The sequence below is a fragment of the Mustela nivalis genome, assembly GCF_964662115.1.
Source record: "Mustela nivalis genome assembly, chromosome: 13".
NCBI lineage: Eukaryota > Metazoa > Chordata > Mammalia > Carnivora > Mustelidae > Mustela > Mustela nivalis.
This window is the reverse complement of record NC_139032.1, coordinates 70803192-70818764: the sequence shown is the minus strand read 5'-3', so window position 1 is coordinate 70818764 and position 15573 is coordinate 70803192. Positions and strand designations below refer to the sequence as shown.

The 15573-nt window shown below is 45.4% G+C and overlaps 1 protein-coding gene and 1 pseudogene across 10 annotated transcripts in view; both read left to right on the top strand.

Annotated features, from left to right (window-relative positions):
- The window catches only part of PTPN3 (protein tyrosine phosphatase non-receptor type 3), a 111754-nt gene that overhangs the window by 85648 nt on the left and 10533 nt on the right, over positions 1 to 15573 (top strand). For all 9 annotated transcript variants that reach the window (XM_082696859.1, XM_082696856.1, XM_082696861.1 and 6 more), the window contains 3 exons: positions 10814 to 10904; positions 11194 to 11255; positions 13773 to 13919. In XM_082696859.1, the coding sequence (XP_082552985.1) occupies positions 10814 to 10904; positions 11194 to 11255; positions 13773 to 13919 (300 nt within the window). The remainder of the gene's footprint in view (positions 1 to 10813; positions 10905 to 11193; positions 11256 to 13772; positions 13920 to 15573) is intronic.
- LOC309847086 (peptidyl-prolyl cis-trans isomerase H pseudogene) lies at positions 6821 to 7615 on the top strand (annotated as a pseudogene). Its single transcript has one exon. The product of its transcript is annotated as a peptidyl-prolyl cis-trans isomerase H pseudogene (transcript).

The following is a 15573-nucleotide window of genomic DNA, read 5'->3' as shown; positions in this document are numbered from 1 at the left end:
CCTGCTTGTGTGCTCTCTCTCTCTCTCTCTTTCTCTCTCTCTCTGGCTGTGTCAAATAAAGAAATAATCTTTAAAAGCATAAATAAGAAAGACCAAGGTAGGGCAAGACTTCCTTTCCTGGTAGTGGTATGTTCCACAGGAAATGGATGTGGGGGCTTCCAGGAGGTCGTCTGGGGTGAGATGTATTAACAAGATGGATGGGATTAAGTGCAGAGGGAAGGTCGTTCCAGGAAGGTCACAGTCCGAATGCAGACTAAGCCCCTATGGTGTTAGGTAGCACGGAGAAACACGCCTACCTGGGTTGAGCAATGCCCCAAGGAGTCCTGGGAGAGCCTCCAGGTGTCGGGAGTCCTTCCGTTGCACACTGCGTGTCCTTGATCACATTGTCCACAAGGAGGCACTGTGGGCTCTCGGAGAGGGAACGAGCTTGGCTGTGGTCTTACACAGTGCTCCCGAAAACCCCCCTCTGCTCAGCGGGCTCCACTTCCATTTCCCATGTGGGAATCCCACATAAGATTTTCCTTGAACACCGTCCACTGAACTTCACCAAGAAATTTAAAAATACTTGAGGGAGGAGCGCCCACTATCCCCTGTGGTTCTGAGCAGCATCTCTCAGAGGGCGGCCACCTGTATATGGGATAGGAGCCTGTGAAACGGGGCGCAGCCCACAGCTGCTGGGTCAGCCACCCTGGGCCCACCTCACAGGATGGGCGGGAGGTTCTGATCCAGGGGAGCGGAGAACACAGAAACGCTAGCGTTACATTTCAGTATGCGCACGTTTCGTTTAGTCTGTACATTTGCTAGAGATGGAGTAGGAAAACCCTCTTCTTAACTATGATCGTTTGCAGAAGAGACAACAGCGGAGCCGCTCTGTGCTGGAGCAAGTGGGGCACCTGGAGCCCTGCCTCCCCAGTGTCCCCGCATAGGTCCCAAGGAGCCCAAGAGTGTGGAACGTAATGTAACGACCCCTGCTACAGAATGGGAAGGATGTCCCGTCACCCCTGCTGCTAGAGAGGACCCGTGCTCAGGGAAGCCGGGTCAGGCAGGAGACTCATGCAAAGGGAAACCCCGAATTTAGCTCGTAGTCTGAGTCCAGTGCCTCATGGGCACTGCCTCACAGAACTGTTGTCCCCGCTGTATGGAGGACGATCAGAGTCCCAGAGAGCTTGTTGCATCGTAAATGGTTCCGCCCGATTGAAACCAGACAGGCTAACTCGGAAGCTTGCTCTCTTAACTAGTGTACAACTTCTGGAAACAACCAAGTGCTGTTTACGTGTGGGAGTTGTTAGAATAGTACAGCATCAGAACTAGAAAAGATCTGAGAAGCAATCTCACCACACAGAGCCAGGCTTTAGTCCTGAGTCTGTCCCTCGCTTCCTGTGCGACCTCAGGCAGCCTGTCCCTTTCACCTCTCTGCACCCTCCACTTCCCCGTCTGTAAATTGGGTATCTCATGGGTCAATTGTAAGGGTTAGATGAGATAAATACTCAGTGTGTTGTTTAGCGTATGATAAGAATACCATAAAGAGTAACAACTATAATTATTTATTTTTTAAAAAAGCAGGCTGTCTCCATACAAGAAGTGGTCATGTCTGCTGGGTTTGGAACCCTGAGCTGTCCAACTCCAGAATCTTGGCTATTCTGGTTTTCCACCTGCCCCGTGGTGCCATTGGCAGATGGCAGAGTGTCTGATGAGGGCTGTGCTCTGGACAGGAGCAGAAAGAGGGAGCTGGCCCCTCACAGGTACCCATGCCACCCACTCTCCCAACGCCAAGAGCCCTCCTTGGGGTGGCTGGGCCGTAGATGGAACCCTCCTGTGATGGCTAGCTGGTTTTCAGCAAAGCCTGTTTTGAAGCATTTTTTTCACCAGGGGAATTCCCTGTCCCTCCCGTGGCTTTCGGTAAACAATCACTAATGTGTTCCAGAAAGCGTTTGGTCCCAGCTGTAATAAGATCACGCTTAATAATTATGAGCATTTCGGTAGCACTTTTGGAATCTGCCAAGTATGTTTCACATATGTTGTCTCTGTTGATTCTCGCAACTTGAGGAGGGCGCCTTTTTAGGTGGAGAGAATGAGGCTGGGGGTTGGGGACTTGCCTTGTGTTAAGTCGCTGGTCGGATCGAGGTCGGATCCGAATCTGTGTGGAAGTCTAGTCAGTGTCCGAACTCACCGTTGCCAGGTGCCCCCCAGCTCCTCACCAGCCTCCAGCCTGAGCCCCTCCCTCCCGGAGCTGCCCCGCAGGAGCTACGCCGAGTGAGCGGACGGGCGTCAAACTGCCTGAGTACCCTGCCTGGTTCAGCCGAGGTTGGGCGTCTCTCTGTCTCACGTCAAGGAGAAGATTTGGGGTTTGCATGGCTCCAAGTCTTACCATCTCCAGGATGCTCTTTTGTTAAGGAACTCATTAAGTCTGCCCCAGGTTCATTCCTTCCTAAAGAAAACCCGTGGCTCACTTCATGCCTTCCCTGAGTTGACCTTTTCTATTGAAGCAAGGGAGGGGGTGTCCTTTGAGAACCAGCTTTCCCAGTAAAGGACCTTTGTGCCTGTCTCCATCCGTGTGACCAGGTGGCTTGCAACCTGCCTCCTTGTCCAGTGAAGATGTCTGCAGAGACTTTCGGAGCGGGGTGGATAGGAAATGCACTTTCCTCCTCCCTTTCTGCCCGGATATGAGCAGAGGCTATAGGACTCCCCCAGAGACCACGTCCTGCTCAGAAACCCCCGCCCATCCCACTTCAATGTCTTCCTCCTTTACAAAACCAGAAGTCTTCCTTTTTCTCTCTTCTGACCCATTTTCCCTAAAGTCCCTCCTACATCACCCTTGTAGGAAACATCCATCCGTGTCAAAACAAGTGACTCACTGGCTCCCATGATTACTATGAAGGCTGATCTGGAAGGACTGAGATAGCTGAAGACTTAATGAGAGGCTTAAATTGACACACGTAGAAATTAGTGAAGGCGATTATACCTTCAAGCTTAGAATTCATACCTTAAAAAAAAAAAAAGAAAGCATTTAAGAATCTTCCCTGATTTTTTTTTTTCTTCAAGGAGAACATTCTGTAATGTGTAGGATCCCAGGAGCAAGTGTGAGGGCTTGACATTTCAAGTTCTGGAAGCCCATTTTAAAGGTGGGGCCACCTCGGCTCACTGTCTTGTATTTACCCGTGAAACGGACTCCGAAAGCATACTTAATCCTAGCCATGGGATCTGCTTCAAGTAGCACTTTTGAAGGTCCCCAAATTACTAGCAATAGTGTTTATTTCAGCAAACCTTCATGGGAATGTAGGGGGAAACTCCAGAGGGCCTCCAGACAGGATCCCTGGCCCTCTGGTGGGTCAGGTATAAGGGAAAGGGGGAATCCCCAGTGTAGACAAATGGCCCCTGAGGAGTGAATTATGTCCACCAAGTACTACAAGGCAAAATAGCCTCTTAAGGTCTTCCTGAAAAAGGAGTTACCCTCCACTTAGGTAGGGGACTTTGTGACACCTCTTGTTTTGCCTTACTCACTGGTGTCCAAAGCTGAACACCCCGCTACACCTTTTGATTAAGCGCATACTATGGGTCCGGTAGAGTGCTGTCCTGGGGCTGATGGTGAGAGCCAAGCAGACAAGATGCCCGGCTTCATGAAGATCATTGTTGGGTGCTTGACACAGGAAGTAGGTCATTTGAAGAACCATTGTCCTGCAGTAGATCCCGGTCATTGCCAAGGGTGTGAAAGGGAGTCTTTCTGCTGTTTGATCTCTCCTCGTTCATTGCCCCTTCAGTGACCCCTCCTTTTATTTGTTTGGTTTTTTTGGTTTTTTTTTATTGTTTTTTCCCTTTCCCTCCCTACCAATCCTGGCCTCCCTGGGCTTTCAGCCTTTGAGAATTCTCCCTTTCCCTGGTCATAGAGTTGACAGGAAGTTCAATTCCCCTGTGTGGGGCCTTGCCAGCATCCACTGGTCAGAGCCCCTGAGGTGTCAGAAGCTTTCATCTGAGAGTGGTCACCAGAGTTCACACCTTCACTTGGGCCAGAGGTCTGATGAGATCACAGTCCTCTCCTGAAGCCCTCTCTCTAATATTAGAGGGAATTTTCGGAGAAATGTTTAGTCTGGAAAACCACATCGTCTTACCCATCCCAGTGGTCCTACGTGAGAGAGGTCTAGCTTCCACTCTTCAGCTTTCTGTCTTTGGAAGCCAGAGCCGGTGATATTGGCGTTAATTTAAATAGGATTGTTCTGGATGCCTGGGTGGCTCAGTCAGTTAAGCGACTGTCTTCAGCTCAGGTCATGACCCTGGAGTCCCAGGATCAAGTCCTGTGTTGGTCTCCCTGCTGAGTGGGGAGTCTGCTTTTCCCTCTGACCTTAACCCTTCTTGTATACACTCTCTCTCTCTCAAATAAATAAAATCTTTTTTTTTTAATTTTTTATCTTTTTTTTTTAAGATTTTATTTAATTTATTTATTTGAGAGGGAGAGAATGAGAGGAGACAGGTCAGTGGGAGAAGCAGACTCCCTGCTGAGCAGGGAGCCAGATGTAGGACTCGATCCCGGGATTCCAGGATCATGAGCTGAGCCGAAGGCCAGTAGTTTAACCAACTGAGCCACCCAGACACTTTAAATAAAATCTTAAAAAAAAAAAAAAAAAAAAAGAGCCCAACCCAAGCCCCCCCAAAAATAAATAAATAAATGGGCTGTTCTGTTGCAAACCATTCTCAGCTGGTCTTTTTATAATTTACCCTTAGCTTCACAGCTTCTTAGAACTGCACTCCAATAAGAGGCAAACAAAGCACTTTGAGATTTAAAAATTAACAGCTTTTAACAAAACTGTTAAATGAAACTTCTAACCCACTGCCCCTGGGACTCCCTCGCCAGGCTCCTGGTTGCTCTCATTTTAGGGCAGAGTTGAAGGGATCCGTAACTGACAGCTCCTTCCTGGGCTCACACACCCTTAGCCTGGGACTAACCCCAGCCAAGTGTCCTTTTGCAATGAGGAGTTCTTGAAAGAGCTTCCTCTGGATTCTGGCTGATGGTCTTTAATTCCTTTCTCTCCATCCCTGACCCTTCTGGAAAGACATACCTGGGTTTCCAAGCCCTCACTCTCCACCTTGAATCACCCTTCTCAGAAGAGTGTTTTCATAGCCTGCTGAGCAGCTCCCGGGGTCTGGAGAAAAAGTCAGTAAATTAAAGGACGTTGAAAACCAACTCTTAACACCTTCAAAAGCTAAGTGGATGACTAGGACTTGAAGCATTTCAGCAGAAATAGGGCTCAGTGTTCACCTTGGCAAGGCAGACACGAATATGAGCTTGTTGTCCTACTCTCTGAAGGCCCCCAAAATCATCTTCCTGTTCACCCAGCTTTTTGTAGAATTTTGAAATTTTTTTAGGATTTATTTGTTTATTTATTTGACAGAGAGAGAGCGATCACAAGTAGGCAGAGAGGCAGGCAGAGAGAGAAGAAGAGAAGCAGGCTCCTTGCTGAGCAGAGAGCCCAATGCAGAGCTCGATCCCAGGACCCTGAGATCATGACCTGAGCCGAAGGCAGAGGCTTTAACCTACTGAGCCACCCAGGCACCCCGAATTTTGAAATTTTGTATATAGATTTATTCTAGGTTCTTTTTTTCCCCTCATTCAGGTCATTGGAATTTAAGAAATAATTTGGCTGGGGCTCAGTCAGTTGGGCATCTGGCTCTTGGTTTTGGCTCAGGTCATGATTCTCAGGGTGGTAGGATGGAGCCCTGTGTTGGGCTCCGTGCTCAGCGGGGAGCCTGCTTGGGAGCCTGCTTGGGGAGCCTGATCGCTCACGTGCTCTTTCTCTCTCAAATACATAAATCTTTAAAAAAAAAAAAAAAAAAGGGAAAAGAATTTGGCTGGAGGGGAGGGGGGCAGGGGATGGGGTAAATGAGTGACGGACGTTAAAGTGAGACACTTCGGACGAGCTGTGGGTGTTGTATGTAAGTGATGAATTCTCCACCTGCAACCAATATTGTACTGTATGTTAGCTAACTAAAAGTTAAGTAAAAGTGTTAAAAAAAAAAAAAGAAAGAATTTGCATTGTAATAATTCAAGTAATTCAGAAATAGGCAAAGTAGAATTATCTCCTGACTCCCATCTTCTTTAGCTTCTTTCTCTTTGTTACACATTTACAAATAACAACTTGGTGCCTGTCCTTCCAAACTTGTTCTGATGCTCATGCAAATGTATTTTTTGGTCTTTTTTAAAAATTACTTTTATTAACATATAATGTATTATTTGCCCCAGGGGTACAGGTCCGTGAATCGCCAGGTTTACACACTTCACAGCACTCACCATATCACATACCTCCCCCATAACCCAACCACACTCTCCATACCCCTCACCCCCCAGCAACCCTCAGTTTGTTTAGTGAGATTAAGAGTCTCTTATGGCTTGCCTCCCTCCCGATCCCATCTTGTTTCATTTTTTCCTTCCCTACGCCCCAAACTCCCCATCCTGCCTCTCAAATTCCTCATATCAGAGAGATCATATGATAATTATCTTTCTCTGACTTATTTCACTTAGCATGATACTCTCTAGTTCCATCCACATCATTGCAAATGGCAAGATATGGGGGGTTTTGATGGCTGCATAGTATTCCATTGTATATATATACCACATCTTCTTGATCCATTCATCTGTTGATGGACATTTAGGTTCCTTCCATAGTTTGGTTATTGTGGACATTGCTGCTATAAACATTTGGGTGCACGTGCCCCTTCGGATCACTACATTTGTATCTTTAGGGTAAATACCCAGTAGCGGCAAATGTGCTATTATATATCAAAGGGATCACACTTTATTCTGTAACCTGCATTCTTTGCTTAGAAAGAGATGAATGAGCTTCTGCTTCCGGGTCGCAGCCATGGAGGTGGCAAATTCAAGCCCTGTTAATCCCGTGGTGTTCTTTGATGTCAGCATTGGCGGCCAGGAAGTTGGCCGCATGAAGATCAAGCTGTTTGCGGATGTTGTGCCTAAGACGGCCGAGAATTTTAGGCAGTTCTGCAATGGAGAATTCAGAAAAGATGGGGTTCCAATAGGCTATAAAGGGAGCACCTCCCACAGGGTCATAAAGGATTTCATGATTCAGGGTGGGGATTTTGTTAATGGAGATGGTACTGGAGTTGCCAGTATTTACCGGGGGCCATTTGCAGATGAAAATTTTAAACTCAGACACTCAGCTCCAGGCCTGCTTTCCATGGCAAACAGTGGTCCCAGTACAAATGGCTGCCAGTTCTTCATCACCTGCTCTAAATGTGATTGGCTGGATGGGAAACAGGTAGTGTTTGTCAAAATCATTGATGGACTTCTAGTGATGCGAAAGATCGAGAATGTTCCCACAGGCCCCCAACAATAAGCCCAAGCTGCCTGTGGTGATCTCACAGTGTGGGGAGATGTAGTCCAGAGCAAGACTGATCAGACCACCACCTCTCTGCCATTTTGGGCCTTCCTTGCTCTGGGTGACGCTCTTGAGTAAGATAATCCGGATTGGCCCCTGTGTTTGCTTCCCTGCCTGCTGCGGCCCTTTTTGATCAAGAGATTTTGGAAGTGTCACAGATTCAGAACCCAAGATTTTCTGTTTAAGTTTTCAATTATAAATAAAGTTTTGTTTTGTTTTGGTAAAAAAAAGAGAGAGAGATGAATGAATATCCTTCCAAATCTGTGCTTTAGTCTTCTTCTCTTCATTGCACATAATTCTGTGGTATGACTGTACCATAATTTAAGGCAACACTTCTCCCTACTGGGAAATTTTCAGGCTATTTCCCGTATTCATAAAAAAAATACTTTGCCGAGGGGAACTTTCTTTGATATGAATCTTTATGCATTCCTGTCAGATAAAGCCCAGGGTGTGCACATTTTAAAATGTTTAAACACTGTTATTTTATTTTTTATTTTAGAACCTTAATAATTTATCAACAGATTGTTATGGCTGAGATATATTTATATATTTACTGTAATTTTTTGTTAAATTATGTTATGTTGTAATTAAAGCCTTTTGCTAGATCTGTGCTTTTCTGCTAGACCATGTCAAGTTGATTACATTTATGACTTTATTTGGAGAAAAAAAAAATCTTGGAATTTGAACCTCCGGCTTAGCTTTACTGATTATATTCACTTAATTGGATTTTACCTCCATGCAGTTAGTCAGTTAGAACCAAAAGGTCATTTGGGGAAATACGACTCAGATAGTCTCCTTACAGTATCAAACCAAACCTCCCAATAAATCATGAATTTATTTCTAGAATGGTCTCGGTCCATGAAAGGTGGCAGATGTTTAAGAAGTTGTTCTGTGGCTGCTTGATTGTTATGAACTGAAATTGTGAAGTTCAGTAGCTGAGCTGGGGGAGAGATTGTAAATTCTGAACATCTGGTAAACGTATAAGACATGACACAATTATTGTTGCCAAAAATCTCAGTGCTAATTCTCTCCTGGTGATTTCTGTGCAGCTTGTTTATTTAATGAAAAAAGAACTAATAAGAGAAACAGACTCACAGAGGTCAGTTTACAAGAAATACAATTTGCAAAAATTCTGGCAGAAAATACTGCTCAGCCTTCTTATTAAAATTGCAAACACATTGATGATGTTGGCCACAATTTGATGGAATAACAGTTTGTTCTCATACACCCTGGTAGGACAACTTAGTTATATGTATCAGAGTCCCTAAAAATACATTTTGATGCAATAATTCTCCTGGAAATTTGTAAGAGTAAAAACACTGAAAATACCCTAATCAAAAGATAGAGTAAAAGTTACATTATGTGAAACTATAAATTATTCCAGTAAAAATCATTTTGTGTAGAGAATATTAGAAGATTTAATGGCACAGGGAACTAGGCTCTAGTAAGCTGGAAAAAACAGGCTTCAAAATTATGATAGTATTTCCCAGAATACTTCTTATGAGATGTGAGATCCGCCATGGCCTCCAAATGATCTTGAGAAACGCTTAGCTAATCATAGAACATAAGATGGCTTGTACTTTCCAAATTCCTTTGACTTGAAACTTTCTAAGGAATTCCTATTAGCGTCTTTCAGAACAGTTGGGTAGGGTGCCCAGATGAGCATCTGCCTTCAGCTCAGGTCATGATCCCAGGGTCCTGGGATGGAGCCCCACTTTGAGCCCCACATCGGGCTCCCTGCTCTGCCCCCCCTTGCCCTGCTGTGCTCTCCTGCTCTCTATCAAATAAATAAATAAAAGTCTTAAGAAATGAAACCCCTTCCATAGAACATAGTATAGGAAGTGCCAATATGGAGGTGAGTCTCATTTTTTATTTTTGAAAATGTAGTATATCTCGGTCTTCTGTGTATACATGTGTACTTAGGTTTATTTGTATGCATGTATGCATAGGAAACTAGAGAAAACCTAAGAAAAGGGTCATCGTGGGGGTTGTGAAATTACTGGTAATTTCTTTTTTCTTTATCCTAGTCTGAATTTCCCAGATTTTCTAGGAGAAGAAAGAACACTTTCAATATTAAAAAAAAAAAAAAAAAAAAAGTTGTGTTGTTTTTAAACTTTCATAAAGTTAATTTAGCAAAAGCACTGGTGAGGGATGTTTGGGTGGTCAGTTGGTTGAGCGCCCAACTCTGGGTTTCAGCTCAGGTCATGATCTCAGGGTCATGAGGGCAGGGAGTCGGCTTCTCCCTCTTCCTTTGCCCCTCCCCCACTCATGTGTGCGTACACACTCTCAAATAAATCAATAAAATCTTTAAAAAAAAAAAAAAAAAAGGAAAGAAAGAGGGGAAGAAAAAACTCAAGGGCTGGAATAAACTGGGAACAAATGTGTCTGCGGCCCTGGTTGTGTATCCTTCTCCCCAGACTCAGCAAGTTATATACGTGAAATACATACCACTTCTTACATGACAGTCGTACCTCCACAGTGTGGTTTCAGAGAAAAAGAAAGCTCAAGCATTGAGAAGGATCTGATCGTGATTGTGAGCGAGATCTATAGTCTCTGCTTCTCGCTTGTGAAATAAGGGCCCTCTTAGTCCCTCCCACAGACCTTTTGTCAGAATCATACCAGGGACCACGTAAATGTGTCCAGTAGGTGCTTATAGATGGGCAAAGATGGTTTTAATTGCATTTTTTCCTAGTTGTTTCATGCACACGGAAACTTAGACGAAGCTTTCACTCTTTTTACTGTGGAAACAAGACTTCTGAAATGATGAATGAGATGCTCTTGTACTTTAGTTGAGAACCGGGCTCTCTCCGTTGAACTGGAAGGAAATGTTTCTAGACTAATGTAAATGGTCTCCATTGTAACTTGGAGTCAGGATCCTTTCCTTTCTCTACTTGCTTCTAGCGTTTGTCAAGTAACTGTCATAAGGATGAGGTTTTACTTACCATATTCCATTATCTGCTGATTCAGAACCCTGCCTGTGACTTCCTTTCTCCCAAAGATCCTCATGTTAAGAAAAAAGAAAAAGAAAAAAAGTGAATGTAGTCAGTTTCTCATAGGAGTCTAAAATTTCTTATTAGGAAGAGTTTTCTTTTAAAATACAGCACCTAGGGGCACCTGGGTGTCTCAGTTGATTCTGCATCTGACTCATGGTTTTGGCTCAGGTCATGATGTCAGGGTCGTAAGATTACTTCAGCCTCTGCACTAGGTGGGGAGTCTGTTTGAGATACTCGCTCTTTCTCTCTCTCTCTCTCCCTCTGCCCCTCCCTGCTTGCTTGCTCGCTCTTTCAAAAAATAAATGATATAGCCCCTAAGTGCCGGGCATGGTTGACTATTGTTAAAGTATGTTTCCACACTCCCTCCCTAGCTGTTTTTTGCAATGCTGGTTTTTTGTTTTTTGTTTTCCCCTCGCTTCTGTATTCCTTACATAGCAACTCTACAGAAAGAAGCCCGGTCTGGCCATCACCTTTGCAAAGCTGCCTCAAAATTTGGACAAAAACCGATACAAAGATGTGCTGCCTTGTGAGTATCGGGGGTAAACGCCTCCCTCCCCTGCCCGCCCTCCCCCAACTCGCTGAGATAATGTTTCTCTTTTTAAAACAGATTGTCTGGTATTCTGGAACGATTTTCAGTGTGTCTGTAAACACCACCGTCTTTATTGCCGCCATGTCAGACTGGGAACAGTTGGGGAATAGTGTTTATGCTAATGAGGCGAGAGCTGCAGATGGGCTGGGGGACTGAACTCTGGTTTCCTTGGCATGATCCAAATAACGTTCCGGATAATCGGTAATTTTTTTTTTTCTCCCTGCAGACGACACCACCCGGGTCTTATTGCAGGGAAATGAAGATTATATTAATGCGAGTTATGTGAACGTAAGTCAAGAATGTGGATACTAAGAGCACATTGATCACTGTCCCAAGCATGATCGTGGCATGCGTGGTGCTTTGCGGTGGACAGAGTGCTTCCCCGTTCGCCCCCTCATTCAGCACCTCAGCAGCCCCTGAGGGAAGGCACAATAGTCTCACTTTACAGAGGACAAAACTAAGGTTCAGAGAGATTAAATAATTTGAAAAGTCACAAAGCTAACAGAAGGTGAGACCAAAACTCGGACTCCGTGTCTCTGACTCCCATCGTCCACATGCCTTCTGTCCTCAACTGCTGACATTTTTGTGGGTTTTTTTTTTTTTTTGGTTGTTTTGATTTTTTTTTTTTTCTTGCCAGTGGTATGCTTGTAACTTTCTGTGTTCCCCCCCCCACCACCACATGTTATTACCGTACATCCCACCTAAAAATAAGGGGAAGAAAACCACTTGTGCATATAATTCAGAAAGAAAAGGTAACAGATTTCACATGTTGTGGGAAAAACATGCACTTCACTCTGCAGACGCATCTTGGACAGCTTACTTGGCCTCTCTGAACCTCATGGTCGCCATTTAAACCAGGGGTTAGCATGCTTTTTCTGTAGAGGGCCAGGTGATAAACGTTTCGATCTTTGTAGGCTGAGGCAAAATGGAGGATATTACTTAGGTACTTACACAACCATTTAAAATGCCACCATGTAGGGACGCCTGGGTGGCTCAGTTGGTTAAGTGGCTACCTTTGGCTCAGGTCATGATCCCAGGGTTCTGGGATTGAGTCCCACTTCGGGCTCCTTGCTCAGCAGGGAGCCTGATTCTCCCTCTGCCTCAGCCTGCCTGTGCTCTCTCTCTCTCTCTGGCAAATAAATAAATAAAATATTTTAAAAATATATAAATAAAATAAAATGCAACCATGTAGAAATAGTTTTAAAACACTCTTAGCTTGCAGGTTACCTGCGTGGGTCAGTCCATTCAGCATCTGTTTCTCAATTACAGTTTAGGTCCTGAGCTTCAGGGTCATGCCACTGAGCCCCGACTTGGGCTCCACACCCGCGTGCATCTGCTTGAGATTCTCTGGCCCTCTCCCTCTACTCCCTCCCCCTGCTCATGCTCTCTAAATAAACAAAATCTTAAAAAAAAAAAAAAAAAAATCATGGGGTGCCTGGGTGGCTCAGTCAAGCATCTGCCTTCAGATCAGGTCAGGATCCCAGGGTCCTAGGATCAAGCCCTGCCCTGGGCTCTCTACTCAATGGGGAGTCTGCTTCTCCCTCTGCTCCTGCTGCTCCCCCTACTTGTGCTCTCTCATGCATGCTCTCTCTCTCTCAAATAAATAAATAAAATCTTAAAAAAACAAAACAAAACACTGTTAGCTTGCAAAGTGGCTGTCAGATTTGGCCCTCTGGCCACAGTTTGCCAACCCCTGATCTAAATGAACAGATGAATTTCTCAAGCTTTCAAGTTAATAGCAAAATATCAAGAACTGCCTAATAAAAATGGGTCCTATCAGTGGTTCCATTTATTCTAAAACATCTTGGAACTCATTGCACCTCACCTCACCCTTTCTTGTGTCTTAAGAGCAGAGCATCAGAATTGGTGGGGTCAGCCAGGTCACGCCATCCGGTCTCCTTGACCGTGAGGATATGAGGGAACTCAGACCGGGGTTGGAGAAGTCATTAACCCAAGCATCAACCAAACCATGAATTAGGCGCCTCTCTTTGCCTTCCCATCTAAGAATGAGTGAATCCCAGTGTCACTTCAGAGCTCATCAGGTTCTGAATGTTGTTCATAGAAATGACTCCGTTCAGAGGGAAGAAGTGTGAGCAGGGCAGGGTTGGGGAGGGACACTGAGGACAGCTGAAAACATTTTGGCATTTAACGTTCATGAACTCAAGTGGTAACTGTGTGAAGTGATGGATGTGTTCATGAACTTGACTGTGGTGATCATTCCTCAACATATGCATGTATCACACCATCCTGTTGTACACCTTAAATACATGCAATTTTTATTTGTTGATACATCGTAAGGCTGGTTGGGGGAAAGGATTGGTCAGCTCAATGACACAACGTTGGCAGCCCTGCAGAAAGCAAAGCATAGCATTTGTGGGGGGATAAGCCATGTGGTCTGTGCATCAGAGAAAAGTCTGTGGATCTTGATAGAAAGCCCTGCGTGGGGAAAGATTTGGGCACGAGGACTGGTATGTGTTGCTGAAGATACAGATGGCCAGCATTGATTATATTTAGGAGCTGGCAGTAAAAGTCATTGAGACTCTTCTGCCATCTTGTAGGTACGTTTCTGATTATCGCCTACCACGTGTCATACGGCTTTACCCTACGTAGTTAATGCTAGTGGCATTGTCCAGTGTGTTTCAAGGATTTTTTTAAAGTAGGTTTTTCTTTGATTTTCCTTGTTGGCTATAAATTGGCGGGATATTCTGGTGTGATGTCAGGCACCAACTAGAAGAGTTTAAGATCCAGTTCCGCGTCCACCTTGTCACGGCGACAGGTACTAACGCCTGAACCGTCTCTTGCCAGATGGAAATTCCTGCTGCTAACCTCGTGAACAAGTACATTGCTGCTCAGGGTCCCCTGCCACACACCTGTGCACAATTTTGGCAAGTCATCTGGGATCAGAAGTTATCACTCATTGTCATGTTGACGACTCTCACCGAGCGAGGGCGGGTAAGTGGCTTGATTTCCAATTCACACGCAGGCATGTCACGCCGTGCTCTGTGGAACATGAACCTCAGACCTGGAAAGGATCTTTAACGCCCCCTGGTCCAACCCCTGTTTGACCCATAGGTCTCCTTTTGAGAGCTACTGATAGACACCTCGACTGACGGGCGGCTCAGCACTCCTGCCCACTCCCTGGCCCTCCCAGAGCTCACAAGAATCAGACAGCCCCTCCTGCCCCTGTCTCCGATCCATCATAACCAGCAGAAGGCCATTCCCCTTGGCTCCCTTCACCTGCCCCCGAGCCCCTGTGTTGACTGTAGCCTCAGCCACGCAGGACAAGCACAGGTCCTGAGCAGAGCGGTGGGTGTGCCACAGTGACCATAATAAGTAGTGAAATTACAGCCTCTGTCTGCCTTGCTTGTGATGCAGCAAAACCTGATGCAAAAAAGGGAAGAAGGTCTTGATTAGGAGAGTGACAGGCAGCACACTGGGCTTAGTGGGGTGCATTTTCCAGAGGAGCATTTCACTGGTTATAGAACAGAAGTCACTGGGCAAGGGATACCTGGGTTGCGTATTCTCTAACCTGTGCTATGGCAAGATACCTTCATTAGGAAACATTTATGCAGATATAAATTAACTTTGAGCCACCTGCTTTGAATGATTCGTGTGCTGCTCCCTCCCAGGCCTCCCTCCCTGGTCCGTCACTCAGAATACCAAATTGATCCACGCCGAAAATCAGAATGTGCAGATTAGAACGAATAGTATGTTTGAGAAGAGTCTACACTCTTGCCTGAAACAGCAAAATGAGAATTCCTAACTAATTCTGCAGAGCCCGATGGATTGCAAAGGACTTCTGTGTGTTCTCCAAAGTAGCGGGCTCCCCACTTCTGCAAAAACACCTCCAGGGTCCATCCCATGGGTGTTCAGCTCCAGTTTAAAAAAAAAAAATCTCTTCCTTACCACTCGCTGAAATCCAACAGCCTTTGAACCTCCACCCCACCTGCTTCTCCCACTGGGAAGACACAGAATAAGTTACCCCTCTCTCCTAGGCACTGGCCTTTTAGGTATCTGAAAATAACCTCAGACTTTGTAAAAGCCCATAATCTCGGCTTTCAGCAATCCTGTGACCCGCAGAAAGCGTCTGGTCTCTGTCTTGGTGTCACTCTTGGGCCAGTTGCCCTGTTCCGTACTCTGTGCTTGACTCTTGAAAGCTACACCTACAGAATGTCGCAGGTCCTAGAGCCAGACAGTCTGGGTTCACAGCGTGATTCCCCCTGAGCAAGTTACTTCAGCTGTCTGCCCTCAGCTTCTTCATATATGAAGTGGAGGCGGTTGTCGTGCCCATCTTGGACGGGTTGTAAAGTCAGAGACGTTGTATGTAAAAAGCTTAGAGAACTGCATGTGGCAAGTGTCCAGCAGATGTTAGCACTGTTTTATGTGTCATCGTCATGGGCGGGATTCGGCCATAGATCTGGCCTGTCACGTGCTCCCTATGGCTTTCTGGGTTTCCCTTCTATTGCTCCTTGTGTCGGCTGTCACTCTTAGCTTCTTGCCATGCCACAGTTTTGATCAGAATCTCTCCTCTCTCCTTGTCATGTAAGTCACTGTTAAAAAATGTGAAGGTCCTCAAGAGGCAATAGAAACCTCCTTCTAGAATGCC